This window comes from Pelophylax lessonae (genome assembly GCF_965119305.1).
Source record: "Pelophylax lessonae genome assembly, chromosome: 5".
Taxonomy (NCBI): Eukaryota; Metazoa; Chordata; class Amphibia; order Anura; family Ranidae; genus Pelophylax; species Pelophylax lessonae.
Window position 1 is genome coordinate 184,404,770 of NC_138772.1, and position 13,780 is coordinate 184,418,549.

Below are 13,780 nucleotides of genomic sequence, written 5' to 3' on the forward strand. Positions count from 1 at the left end.
TCACTGGACACCAATGCTGAGGGTTATTATTACGGACACCAATGCTGAGGGTTATTATTACGGACACCAATGATGAGGGTTAATATTACGGACACCAATGCCGAGGGTTATTATTATGGACACCAATGCCGAGGGTTATGATTACGGACACCAATGCTGAGGGTTATTATTACGGACACCAATGCTGAGGGTTATTATTACGGACACCAATGCTGAGGGTTATTATTACGGACACCAATGCTGAGGGTTAATATTACGGACACCAATGCCGAGGGTTATTATTATGGACACCAATGCTGAGGGTTATTATTACGGACACCAATGCTGAGGGTTATTATTACGGACACCAATGCCGAGGGTTATTATTATGGACACCAATGCCGAGGGTTATGATTACGGACACCAATGCCGAGGGTTATTATTATGGACACCAATGCTGAGGGTTATTATTATGGACACCAATGCTGAGGGTTATTATTACGGACACCAATGCTGAGGGTTATTATTATGGACACCAAAGCTGAGGGTTATTATTACGGACACCAATGCTGAGGGTTATTATTATGGACACCAATGCCGAGGGTTATGATTACGGACACCAATGCTGAGGGTTATTATTACGGACACCAATGCTGAGGGTTATTATTACGGACACCAATGCTGAGGGTTATTATTATGGACACCAAAGCTGAGGGTTATTATTACGGACACCAATGCTGAGGGTTATTATTATGGACACCAATGCTGAGGGTTATGATTACAGGCACCAATGCTGAGGGTTATTGTACTCTAACTTCTTCATTGTGCTTTGGTATACGCTGCAAAAAAATACAGCAGTATCACTCACTGAGGAGAGTTGCGAATAGAAAATTGCTGTCCAGTACTACTGCTTAATGTCCAATTCACCAACATCAAACAAATGTTTACTTTATCCATGTGTGTAGATTGCAACCTTTTGATTCTTAAACAAATTTTAGGCCCCAACAACCAGCAATTGTACTGAAAAAGCAAATTCATGGTTTTTCTTTCACAGCAGTATGCAGTAGTTGGATGATTTTGCTTGAGATTTAAACTTAATAAATGAGAAAACAGACAAGGCTACATTGCCATGAACTGAAGTCACCTTCTTCATGTATTCTGTGACGGGGTTCTGCTGTAAAAACTCTGTGCTCTCTCTTGTGTAGAACCTCTCTGTGTCAGCCAAAAACTGAGATTCAAAAGATTCTTTGTACACGGTCAACGTGGGGCCTTTGGCAAATGCATCATCTTCATTCAAGCCCAGCTCGACTGCAAATAGAAAAGAATACCGTCAGGCTATGGTTTCAAGAGAGCATTGTGTTAGGAATTCTCAGGCCCAATATTCCCATTCTCCAATGACTGTAAATAGGGCACACATGTCAAATCCCATTTCCCCTATGCTTGCTCAATCTAAATGAGGTGTGCTTACTTTCAATTACCGCAGGGTCTTTTATTTCAAAGTGTTTATAAGCACGGATTACACAAGTCTGAGAAACACACACATTTTTATATTTGATCAATAACAGGACATTTTTTGCCAAGCTCTGTACTCGGGTTAATACAAACGATTTCATGACCGCAAAGAAAAAATTGATTGTAAACAGTCATGTGCTTTCCTAAACCAACAAAGTATTTCTTTAATCCTAAAACCTGTAGAAACATTTACCAGCAATCATCCTGTAATGACAGAATTTTTGTAAAAGTGCACAAGCAAACTAACTGATCTAGTCACTGTAGTCCGTTATCACTATGACAGAACTATGCACTTTGTATGAACTGTGTAACAAACTAATAAGGCCTAATACTTTATTTATTGGGTAAAATAAAATATGAATCTTACTGGCTATTAAGGGAAAAAAAAAGGCACAAAAGATATCCAATTATTTTTTTTGGAGAAATGTTTATTTAACCACACGACCTCCAGAAGATTTACCCCCCCCCCCCTCATGACCAGGCCATTTTTATGCGATACAGAATTGCGTTAATTTAACTGACAATTGCACGGTCACTGTACCCAAAAAAAACGTATGTACTTTTTTTTTTCCACAAATAGAGCTTTTGATCACCCATGCGGTTTTTATTTTTTTGCGCTATAAACAAAAAAAAAAGACTGAGATTTTTGAAAAAAAAGAAAACAACATTTTTAACTTTTTGCTATAAAAACACATTCAATAATAAAAGAAAAGAAAAAAAAAAAAATCACATTTCATAAATTTAGCCCAATATTCTGCTACATATTTTTGGTATAAAAAAAAAAAAACTTACTCAATAAGTGTATATTGATTGGTTTGCGCAAAAGGTATAGGGCAGTGGTCCTCAACTCCGGTCCTCGGGGCCCACTAACAGGCCAGATTTTAAGTATGACCTTAGGGAGATGCAGACTAGAGTACTGCAATCACTGAGCAGCAAATTATATCACCTGGGATGTATTTCAGTTATCTTGCAAACCTGGCCTGTTAGTGGGCCCTCAGGACCAGGGTTGAGGACCACTGGTATAGGGTCTACAAACTATGGGATATTTTTAGTTATTCATTTTTTACTAGTAATGGTGGCGATCAGAGACTTATGGCGGGACTGCGATATTGCGGCAGACATTCAGACACTTTTTGGGAACCAGTGATCAATGTCAAAAATATGCAGTCACTGTACAAATGACACTAGCTGGGAAGGGGTTATCGGGGGCGATCAATGGGTTAACTGTGCCTATCCAGTGTTTATGTGAACTGTGTGGGGTGCTTTTACTAGGGGAAGAGATGAAATTTATTTACCTGCTTTGCAAGGACACAACTCCATCCCTACAACCTTGTTTACATAGGCAGATCCCAGTTCTGTCTCTGCCTGACAACCGGCAGGTGCCAGCAGACAGAGTAACCGAACACTCGCTAATTAGTTTCCGATGTGTGTAATCTTGGCGAAAGCGAGCCGGTGGCGGCGTGCATGCATGCCCCCTACCCAGAAGTTCGGGATCACGTATATATACACATGCTCTGGCACACAGCTGCCGCCCTATACCAGTAAAACTGCTATAGTGTGGTCTGTAAGTAGTTAAAGTAACCCTGTGACTACAGGGTCAGAAGAGCAAAGAGCAAACAGCAGAAAGGAGAGACAGTATACTGGCCTCATTCACAGGGGCTAACTGATCAGTACATCCATGCAGAGGATTGTGCTTACCCACCTGCAAGGCACAGATGGTCACTGCAGCTTCGTGCAGTCAGTGTGTTCAAACCTACGACAATCAAACAACTGTACGGATCTTCACGCGCGCCGCTGGGTGTTCGTCTGCACAGGACCAATGCGCGTCTCCCAACGCAGTCTGTCTTTGTACTGATCTGTGCATTAGTCCCATACGGATGTACACCCAAGGATGCATGTGGAGATATGTGAAGCCACCCCCTATCATTGATTTGGATAGGCTGACTCAACACAGCTGCATGGACCACCTGTGCCTCCAGGACCTGCATTAGTGTACTGATCAGTATGCCTGTAGGAATAAGACACTAGGCAAGACAGGTTATGAAATGCCACCAAAGTGCTGCTCCTCAGCCGCGTGGATTCCTGCTACCCTCTGCTGTATACGGTGGTTACTCCCACCTGCTTGTACATCACTGAAGGACATACAAGCCTGCAGAAGAAAACAATGTGTGTGTGCACAGGTCAAAAATGGATACTTGACTTTTTCGGCTGGTCAAATAATTGTGGTGGCTAAGGACCAGCATCATGGCAGCATTTCAATAAAGGTAAAAAAGTTAGAAAGGTAAATATATTTTTTTATTCTTCCTGAAGGCATAAGCCAAATATGCAGATAAAGGCATAGAAAGTATATGTAGTATTGTGCCCCATGTTGCCAGATGCTTTCCAACCCTAAGAGACAGAACTGAGCCCCGGTTCACACTTCTGCGAGTGCCGGGTTCGCATGTAATGTCGGAGCGCACTGCTCCGACATTACATGCGATCAGCTGTGCGGTGCGAGTTTAGCCATACAGTTTGTATGGCTAAATTCGCATCGCACCCGGAGCAAACACGCACAGGAGGCATTTTTGCAGCCGCATCAGGATCGGATCGCACAGCGGTTCACATTTGTGCGATCCGCTCCTGTGCGAACTGCACGATCGCACTGCGATATGCGATCAAACTGGGGGTGTCGTTAAGATTACATTGACACCCCCAGCGTATCGCATATGGCAGTGTGAACTGCCGGGGGTGCGTGTGCGATGCGGGAACAGGCTGCGAATTCGCAGCCTTCCCGCATCGCATAAATGTGAACCGAGCCTGAAAGGCAATTAGGACAGATCTATATTAAATGCTTACTTGCAGTGTTTTCCGTTTAAAAAAAAAAAAAATTTTATTCACTTGCAATGTGTCTTTGAACTTACTATAAAAATTCACTTTGCCAACTAATTAGCACAGCCCCTCCCCACTCTTTGCATGTCATAGCCCACCCACCTTCCAGCAGAGTGTACAATTACTCTCTGTTAAAGCCCCCTCCTCCCCTTTAAACAGAACCTTTTATGCAGCTGCCAGGAAAGGAGCAGAATACATTAGATTCATTTGAGTGACAGCCCTGAGTCTGTTGGGTCTGCTGACATCATATTTGTGATGGTGGCACCCAGCAGCAGTCTCAAAGCTTCTGGATATCAATTCAACACAAGAGTGGCTTTTACAGGTAAAGAACATGCATACAATATGTTAAATGCATATATACACACATACATATATACACATACATATAGTGTAATCTCACAAAAGTGAGTACACCCCTCACTTTTTTGTAAATATATTATATCTTTTCATGTGACAACACTGAAGAAATGGCACTTTGCTACAATGTAAAGCAGTGAGTGTACAGCTTGTATAACAGTGTAAATTTGCTGTCCACTCAAAACAACTCAACACAGCCATTAATGTCTAAGCCGCTGGCATCAAAAGTGAGTACACCTCTAAGTTATAATGTCCAAATTGGGACCAAGGTGTCAATATTTTGTGTGGCCACCATTATTTTCCAGCACTGCCTTAACCCTCTTGGGCATGGAGTTCAACAGAGCTTCACAGGTTGCCACGGGAGTTTTCCACTCCTCCATGACGGCATCACAGAGCTGGTGGATGTAAGAGACTTTGTGCTCCTCCCCCTTCTGTTTGAGGCAGCCCCACAGATGCTCAATAGGGTTTAGGTCTGGAGACATTCTTGGCCAGTCCATCACCTTTACACTCAGCATCTTTAGCAAGGCAGTGGTCATCTTGGAGGTGTCTTTGGGGGGTCGTTCTGTTTGAGTACTGCTCTGAAGCCAGTCTCCGAAGGGAGGGGATCATGCTCTGCTTCAGTATGTCACAGTACATGTTGGCATTCATGGTTCCCTCAATGAACTGTAGCTCCCCAGTGCCAGCAGCACTCATGCAGCCCCAGACCATGACACTCCACCACCATGCTTGATTGTAGGCAATACACACTTGTCTTTGTACTCTTCACCTGATTGCCGCCACACACGCTTGATATCATCTGAACCAAATAAGTTTATCTTGGTCTCTTTAGACCCCAGGACATGGTTCCAGTAATCCATGACCTTAGTCGGCTTGTCTTCAGCAAACTGTTTGCAGGTTTTCTTGTGCATCATCTTTAGAAGAGGCTTCCTTTTGGGACGACAGCCATGCAGACCAGTTTGATGCAGTGTGCGACGTATGGTCTGAGCACTGACAGGCTGACCCCCACCCCTTCAACCTCTGCAGCAATGCTGGTAGCACTCATAAGTCTATTTCCCAAAGACAACCTCTAGATAGTGTGCACTCAACTTCTTTGGTGGACCACGGCGAGGCCTGTTCTGAGTGGAACCTGGCCTGGTAAACCGCTGTATGGTCTTGATCACCATGCTGCAGATCAGGGTCTTGGCAATCTTCTTGTAGCCTAGGCCATTCTTTATGTAGAGCAACAATTCTTTTTTCAGATCCTCAGAGAGTTCTTTGCCATGAGGTGCCATGTTGAACTTCCAGTGACCAGTATGAGAGAGTGAGAGCGATAACACCCCATTTAACACACCTGCTCCCCATTCACACCTGCTCCCCATTCACACCCGAGACCTTGTAACACTAACGAGTCACATGACAATGGGGAGGGAAAATGGCTAATGGGGCCAATTTGGACATTGTTAGGAGTGTGCTCACTTTTGTTGCCAGTGGTTTAGACATTAATGGCTGTGTGTTGAGTTATTTTCAGGGGACAGCAAATTTACACTGTTATACAAGCTGTACACTCACTACTTTACATTGTAGCAAAGGGTCATTTCTTCAGTGTTGTCACATGAAAAGATATAATAAAATATTGAAATATTTACAAAAAATGTGAGGGGGGTGTACTCACTTTTGTGAGATACTGTATATATACACATACATACATTTTCCTCCTAGGAAAATTTTTGAAAAAATGAATGGTCTGAGCAGGAGGCTTTTGAATACACACCTCCGTGAACTCGTGGACACAACACCACCACCAGCTAGAGTAGCCTCTCACCTCACTTTAACCACTTACCGCATATCGACGTAGGGCTACGTCGGTAAACTTTGCGGGCTTATACCGGGATGATGCCTCTAGCTAGAGACATCATCCCGGTACCGTGGTTTGAAGCAGACGGTCGGCTTTCCGTCGGTAATGACCGATGCGGCTCGGGAGCCGCTCGATCGTTACCCGGGGGGGCGGGAGGGGACGCCGCCTTCCGTGGCTTTGCTCGGGGCTCCCGTCCCACCGGAAGCCCCGAGCACCCAGCCGGCACGTCCGCCGGCTGGATGGAGTCCCGATGAATGCCGGAAACTGCATCGATCGGGTCTCCGATGACGTAACCCGGAGGCGACGTCCATGACGTCACTTCCGGGTTACTGTGCTGCAAAAGGCGGCAGTTTTAAAAAAACGGCTGTATGCAAAAATGCAGTTTTCGGCGTTTTGCATACAGGGAAGTGTAGTGGAGGGATCTAGGGTCTTTTAGACCCTCGATCCCTTCATAAAGTGTACCTGTCACACATATTGCTGTCACAAGGGATGTTTACATTGCTTGTGACAGCAATAAAAGTGATCAGATTTTTTTTTTTTTTTTTAAAAAACTGTAATAAAGTTGAAAAAAAATAAAAAATAAATAGGAAAAAAAATAAAAAAAAATTTAGCCGCCCCCGTCACTGTTAGCTCGCGCACAAAAAAAACGTATATGCAAGTCGAGCCGCGAATGAAATCGCTTTTCAAACCCCACATATGAGGTATCGCCACGATCGACAGAGCGTGGGCAATAATTAAAAAAAAAAAAAAGAGCTACACTCTACCTCAAAACTGGTAACCGTTAAATAAATTTAAAGCGTCGCAGATTGAGATCTCTATTGACCGTAGTTTGTCGCCATCCCACGGGGGGGGCGCAATTTTAAACCGTAACATGTTGGGTATCTATTTACTCGGCATGACATCTTCCACAATACACAAAAAAATGGGCTAACTTTACTGTTTAGTATTTTTTAAATGCAGTGAAATGTGATTTTTCAAATTTTTTCCAAAAAAATGGCGTTTTAAAGACCGCTGCGCAAATACCGCGTGACAAAAAATTTTGCAATGACCGACATTTTATTCTCCAGAGTCTTTGCTAAAATAATATGTATAATGTTTGGGGGTTCTAAGTAGTTTTCTAGGAAAAAATACTGGTTTTAACTTGTGAACAAAAAGTGTCCGAAATAGGGCTGGGGCTTAAGTGGTTAAGACCCAAGAGTCGCCCCGGGTCTCACACAGCTGTCCCCACAGTGGGTTATTAGGATGATAGTCCCCCAACAGAAGTATAAACGGATTCCAGGTGATGATTCAGATGCTCTCCATAGCAAGATACCAGACAGAGTGGAACCTGGAATCAGTTTATACTTCAATTGGGGGACTATCATCCTAATACCCCACTGTGGGGACAGCTGTGTGAGACCCGGGGTGACTCTTGGGTCTTAAAGTGAGGTGAAAGGCTACTCTAGCTGGTGGTGGTTGTGTCCACGAAGGTGGTTTACCATAAGTCTTCTCATGGGATCTTTATGATGGACTTTAACACAATTTAACTGCACAAGCATATATTTGGCACTTTTTAAGGAATTGGTTCAGCACTATTTTTATATTATATATATATATATTTTTTTTTTTATGTATTGTTATTTGGATTTGTACACATATTTTATGGTGTCTGGCGCAGCACTGTTGTATTATATTTAGTTTGTTTATGTGAAGAGTGAACACATTTGGTGTATGCAGCCGGATTGGGATTATTTCTCAATTATTTTTCATTTTTTATTTCACTTTTATTAATAGATCCCGTTTACACATTTATATACCGTAATTTTTGTGCTGGTAGTTTTTTTCACTATTTTTAAGTGTTAACATGTCAATGGGATCTTACCATAAGACTGCACAACTCCACTGATGAGCCTTGTGTTTATGGTTTCTCCATTTCGCTCTTTTTCAATCAATTTGAGAACTGCATTTGTTACCTAAAAAAAAAAAAAAAAAAAAGGGCTCATATGAATTTTCACTTTATATACAGAGGTGCTCAAAAGTTTGTATACCCTTGGAGAATTGGTAATATACAGTATGCACCATTTTTAAAGAAAACATAAGGAAGCAGGGAAAAAAAACACATTTCTTATGAGATTCAACTTCAGGTCCTAGCAGAATGGCACAAACATAAAACAAAACATGACAACAAGTAAACAAATGAAATGATCCCTTCTGGCAGTGATTAAACAGCATGGACTTAAAAATTTGAGGCTTTGGGTATCTTTTTATATATCTTTTTCGATCTTTATAAAGTTCTATTACCTTGTTACGCAGGTCTTTTGACAGTACATTTCTGCTCCCCAAAGCTCAGTATCTAGACTGCTCAGTGCATCAACATGAGCGCTAACAAACTCACTGACTATTTATACACAGATACCAATTGCAATTTAATAAGAAATTACCCTTGAATTGCCATTTTAACCTGTGCATGCCACCTTGTGTGTTTGGCCTTGGCACTGAAATTCCAGGGTATGTAAACATTTAATCAGGGCCATTTGAGTGATTTTTGTTTTAAAAAGGAGCCAAACAACTATGTGATAATAAATGGCTTCATATGATCATTATCTTTAAATAGAAGACAAGTTTTTGGCACGATTAGTCATATTTTCAATATAAATGCCAAAATGTCACAGTTTCTGCCAGGGCATACAAACTTTTGAGCACAAATGTGTCTCCAACAACCATGCCATGTTTAAAGTCACTTAAATCCAGGGTGGATAAAAATCCATGATTAAAAAAAAAAAAAAAAAAAATGTTTTTTTTTCATTTAAATCTGATTTTTTAGATTTTTTAATTACATTTATTTTAATAAAAAGGCCCACAAAGTGTTAGAGGTATCCCAGATGCAACCCTACTTATCAGGCTGATTTCCTTATCCAACAGCATTTTACCCTACGCCTAGTAGTATTTCAAAGCGAGTATTTGAATTGAACCTTGATTCTGTAAGAATACAGATGTAGCTTAACTGTTTTCTTTGTTTTCATTTGCAGATGTCGACATTTATTCTCAAAGCCCCTTTAAAAACCACATACATAGGTTTGTTCTTATAAGGTCAAACATGTCATCTGTTCTCACTGAATATCCGTTTCAAAGGGAGAGAAAAAGAATCAATGATGCTTGCAGCTCTTACCTGTTTGTTCAAAGGCCGGAAAAGGCAATCCCTCCAAGTAACTAAGGCAAGCTGGAAAGAAGAGAAATAAATGATCATTAGGTGTCCATTGCAAATAACAGAATGAACAATAATAAGCCCACCAAATAAGAAAATTAAGACTCAATTTATTAAAATGTGCAGGAAACCAAAGTTTTCTTATAAAAAAAAAAAAAAAAAAAAATTAAAAAAAAGGGAATGCATAACCGATATGCATAGATTATTATCACTATTATGGTCAACATTTTTTCCCCATCATGGTAACATTACATTTTACACAAAAACATTATGTTGTTCTGGAGAGCCAGCAGGTGACAAATTCGTTTTCTATTCAAATGCATTTTCACTTTCTCTACCACCTGTCCTGCTGTAAAAAGCATGTTAACAAAACACAATAGCTCAAGCTACAATTTATGCAACTGAAAGACAAATCACAGTGGTCCATATCTCTTGTCTGGCGGTTCACTCAGAGCTTTCAAATTAGGCAAAGCAGTGATAACTCATAGTGCACTCGGAATCCTTTGTCACAAAAATAAATGTTTCTTTTCAAGATTGTGAACCTAAATTCTATAGAAAGCATTCACCCCTTGAAAATTGATATATTTTAGTCATAAAAAAACTGCATCACAGTGGATTTAATTTTTCTCTTATTGACATGGATCAACAAAAATGCTCTCTAATGTCAAAATGACCGCAACCCTTTAAAAGTCAGCATTTAGTAGATGTGTTTTTTGGGCAATTACAGCCTTGGGGATAGTGCAGATTGGGGTCTATCAGCTTTGCAGATCCAGACACTGCAATTTTTTCCCAAGTGATACACATTTGCTATTGGATTGAGATTTGGACTTAAATTAGACTATTTCAGAACATTGTTTTTACCCTTTTTCTATTAACACAAAATTTTTAATTTTTTTCCCCACACATGGTAAAACCAGCATTTTTTGCTAGTGCTAGAAAGTTACTTAAACCCCCCCCCAAACAATTGTGTATTTTCTGAAAGCAAAGGCCCTGTAGAATAAAATGGTGCCAGTTACAACTTTTTAATGTCACGCGATATCTGGCACAACTGTTTATCAAATCTATATTTTCAATAAATACACTAAAATGAATATTAGTGCACATAAATAAAACCAAATCATAGATTCTATTACTATTCGTAGAATAGTATCTGACGTTCGGCCTGCCCCTGGGAAGAGGACACCGATGATGAAACGTGTCAGGATTGGCTGTTACTGAAGACATCACGTGTACTTAGCGGTTACTCATGGCATTCCTTTCTCATGAGCTGATAGTCTGCTGGTTTTTGACTCTTTTGTGCCTGTATACAACTCATTGAGGCTACGTTCACATGTTAGCGTAGCGGACTGCGGGCAGAATCACCGTGATTTTGCCCGCGATCCGGAAATCATTGCAAGTCAAGGGACACCTGTGCGTTGCAGTTAATTTGCAATGGCTTCCGAAACGCTGTGCGATGGTGCCGCTATTTCTGCCTGCCGAATCACGGTAACATCGCGCAAACAAAATTGCAGGTTGCATGACGCCCAAAAAAGGTACAAGAGCTTCTTTGGGGCGTCATGTGACCCGCGATTTTGTTTGCGCGATGTTACCGCGATTCGCCAGGCGGAAATCGTGGCAACATCGCACATTGTTTGGGGGTGCCATTGCAAATCGCGGGACGCCTGTGCGTTGCCGTTGATTTCCGGATCGCGGGCAGAATCGCGGTGATTCTGCCCGCGGTCCACAACGCTAACATGTGAACGTAGCCTGAAGGTACTTCTTATATATTTTAAATAAAAGATCCTAAATGTTAGCAGGCTTCACTATGCTTCATTTTTTTTTTTATATTCCCGATCCATTTGGAGCTGCTGCCGTTTATCTCGGATGCCGGGTTATTTTCTGCTTTTTTGACCATTAGAATTTATGGTCTATGCTACCTGGTAAGAATCGTATGCTAAGTGTTGGTGAATTTCATCAATTAACGTTACTTATACACTTTTTTGCACTTTATGGACACTCTTGTTTAATATTAAAAAGGACTTTTTCATTGAAAAGAACTTTATGTTCACCTAACACTGGATTTTGGACCAATTTCATTATATCACTTTCATATTTATTTTTTTCAGTGATATTTTTTGCTCATAATTTTTTCACTGCACGTTTAGTTGTTTTCATGCCACATTTTTTACCATATTGTTAATCGTGACTGCACTATTAGAATTTAGCATGCTTCTTATTTAGATTGATCATTTACAGCTGGTATCATAGTTGGTTAAGTGGCTGCTTACATTTTCGTTCTTTTTGCTTGACCTAGCGTGGATTTTTTCCCGTTTTAGAATAGAATACTAATTTTTTTTTTTGGAAAAATAAAAAAGAAGATTAGGTAGCATAAAGTGCCAAACATGGCAAGACATGGCAAACAAAAAGAAAAACAATGGTACCCAAAAATGTCCAAATCACCAAAAGTGATGCTTAAAAGCCTTTATAGATCATCAGTTTAGAGTTACCCATGAATGTTGGCCCTAAAACTATAGTTCTGCGTGCTATTTCAGAGACTCCCAAAGTGCTAAAAAGCGGTTTACACATATGCATTTGCATTTAGATGTAAGCCTGGTATAATAGGGTTACTTTAAAAAAAACCTTTATTTTTACATTTCTGCAGCACATTTTTTTTTTTTTATTTAAAATTACTGCTATAGCAATTGGACTAACAAGTCACGTATGTGATAGCATTGGCAGGTGAATGGTTCTCTTTATGGAGACAGTAGGTAGTCTATTGGGCCCTTAAAGCAGAACTGCATCTGAGCACCACAAATCAAAAACACAATTTTAATAATTTTTAATATTCAAAGCAAAGCCACCCATCCATCCATGTCTCCATGCTTTATTCTGCTAAGAAATCATTTTAAAAAACACCCCCTAGCATTTTTGGCCATGGCCATCTGTAATAAGAGCAGATGATTCATGTAGCCTTTACTTCCTGGAATTCATCTGTCCTTAGCTAAGGCATGCAGGTAGGAGGTTGTGCTTAGCTGAGACTCCAGGGATGTAGGATATAAATTTGCCTAGGCCTAGAACCAAGAAGTAACTAAAGAAATGTTAAAAAAAAATAATAAATATGATCTACTTTCCTATCCATTTACTAATGCTAGCAGCGTAAGGATTAAATAGTGTTAATTGAGAGAGTGAAGTTCTGCTTAAGGCCCCTTTCACACTATCCGTCCGTCGAACGGACTCCGTTTATCTTAGTGGGGGATCGATCCGCCGATCCCCGCTGAGCAGGAGAATGACAGCTCTTCTCCGCGCTGTGTGCAGGGATACAGCTGTCAGTTCCCCATATATCTCTATGGAGGAATCGGATGGGAGCGGACCGTCTGTTCGTTCTCATCTGATCCGATCCGCTGGACAGATGGAAAAAATGGATTTTTGTAAAATCTTACCGTAAAATCCTTTTCTCTTAGCTCATTGACAGACGTAGTCCTCGGTGATACACCACCTTCGGGTTATGTTGCCTCCACAGGAGCAGGACTAGACAGGAAATTAAAAAGCTCTGGCCACACCCTAGGGGCAGTCCCAGAGGGTATATCCTCTCTCTCTCTGCCTCAGCAAATCAGTTATGTGAAAAAGCAGTCTTTAGAGATTTTAACCCAACTCAAAAAACAGAGGGGCGGGGACTACGTCTGTCAATGAGCTAAGAGAAAAGGATTTTACGGTAAGATTTTACAAAAATCCATTTTTCTCTAGCGCTCATTGACAGACGTAGTCCTCGGTGATACAGCACCTTCGGGACGTCCCAGAGCAGTATCACAACTGAGGGGTGGGAAAATGAAATCAAATCCCAATCTAGAAGGCCCAACCGGTGCCAACTAGAAGTTTACAATGCTCATCCTTAATGATGAGACTCAACAAAAAAAGAGAAAAAAATATTTTTTTTTTTTTTTTTTTTTTCAAACAGAAAAAACCCTCGAGGTAGACCACCGGTCTCCTCAAATTGCGGCCTGCAAAACCTTGCGGCCAAATGAGGCATCCGCCGATGCCGTCACATCAATTTTATAGAATTTTGTAAA

At 40.9% G+C, this 13,780-nt stretch overlaps 1 protein-coding gene across 3 annotated transcripts in view; it reads right to left on the reverse strand.

The window, feature by feature from the left end:
- The window catches only part of CUL1 (cullin 1), a 171,015-nt gene that overhangs the window by 53,155 nt on the left and 104,080 nt on the right, over positions 1 to 13,780 (reverse strand). For all 3 annotated transcript variants that reach the window (XM_082258155.1, XM_082258153.1, XM_082258154.1), the window contains exons 5-7: positions 9,699 to 9,749; positions 8,412 to 8,502; positions 1,124 to 1,287 (exon numbers count right to left, since the gene is read on the reverse strand). In XM_082258155.1, coding sequence (XP_082114281.1) covers positions 1,124 to 1,287; positions 8,412 to 8,502; positions 9,699 to 9,749 — 306 coding nt within the window. The remainder of the gene's footprint in view (positions 1 to 1,123; positions 1,288 to 8,411; positions 8,503 to 9,698; positions 9,750 to 13,780) is intronic.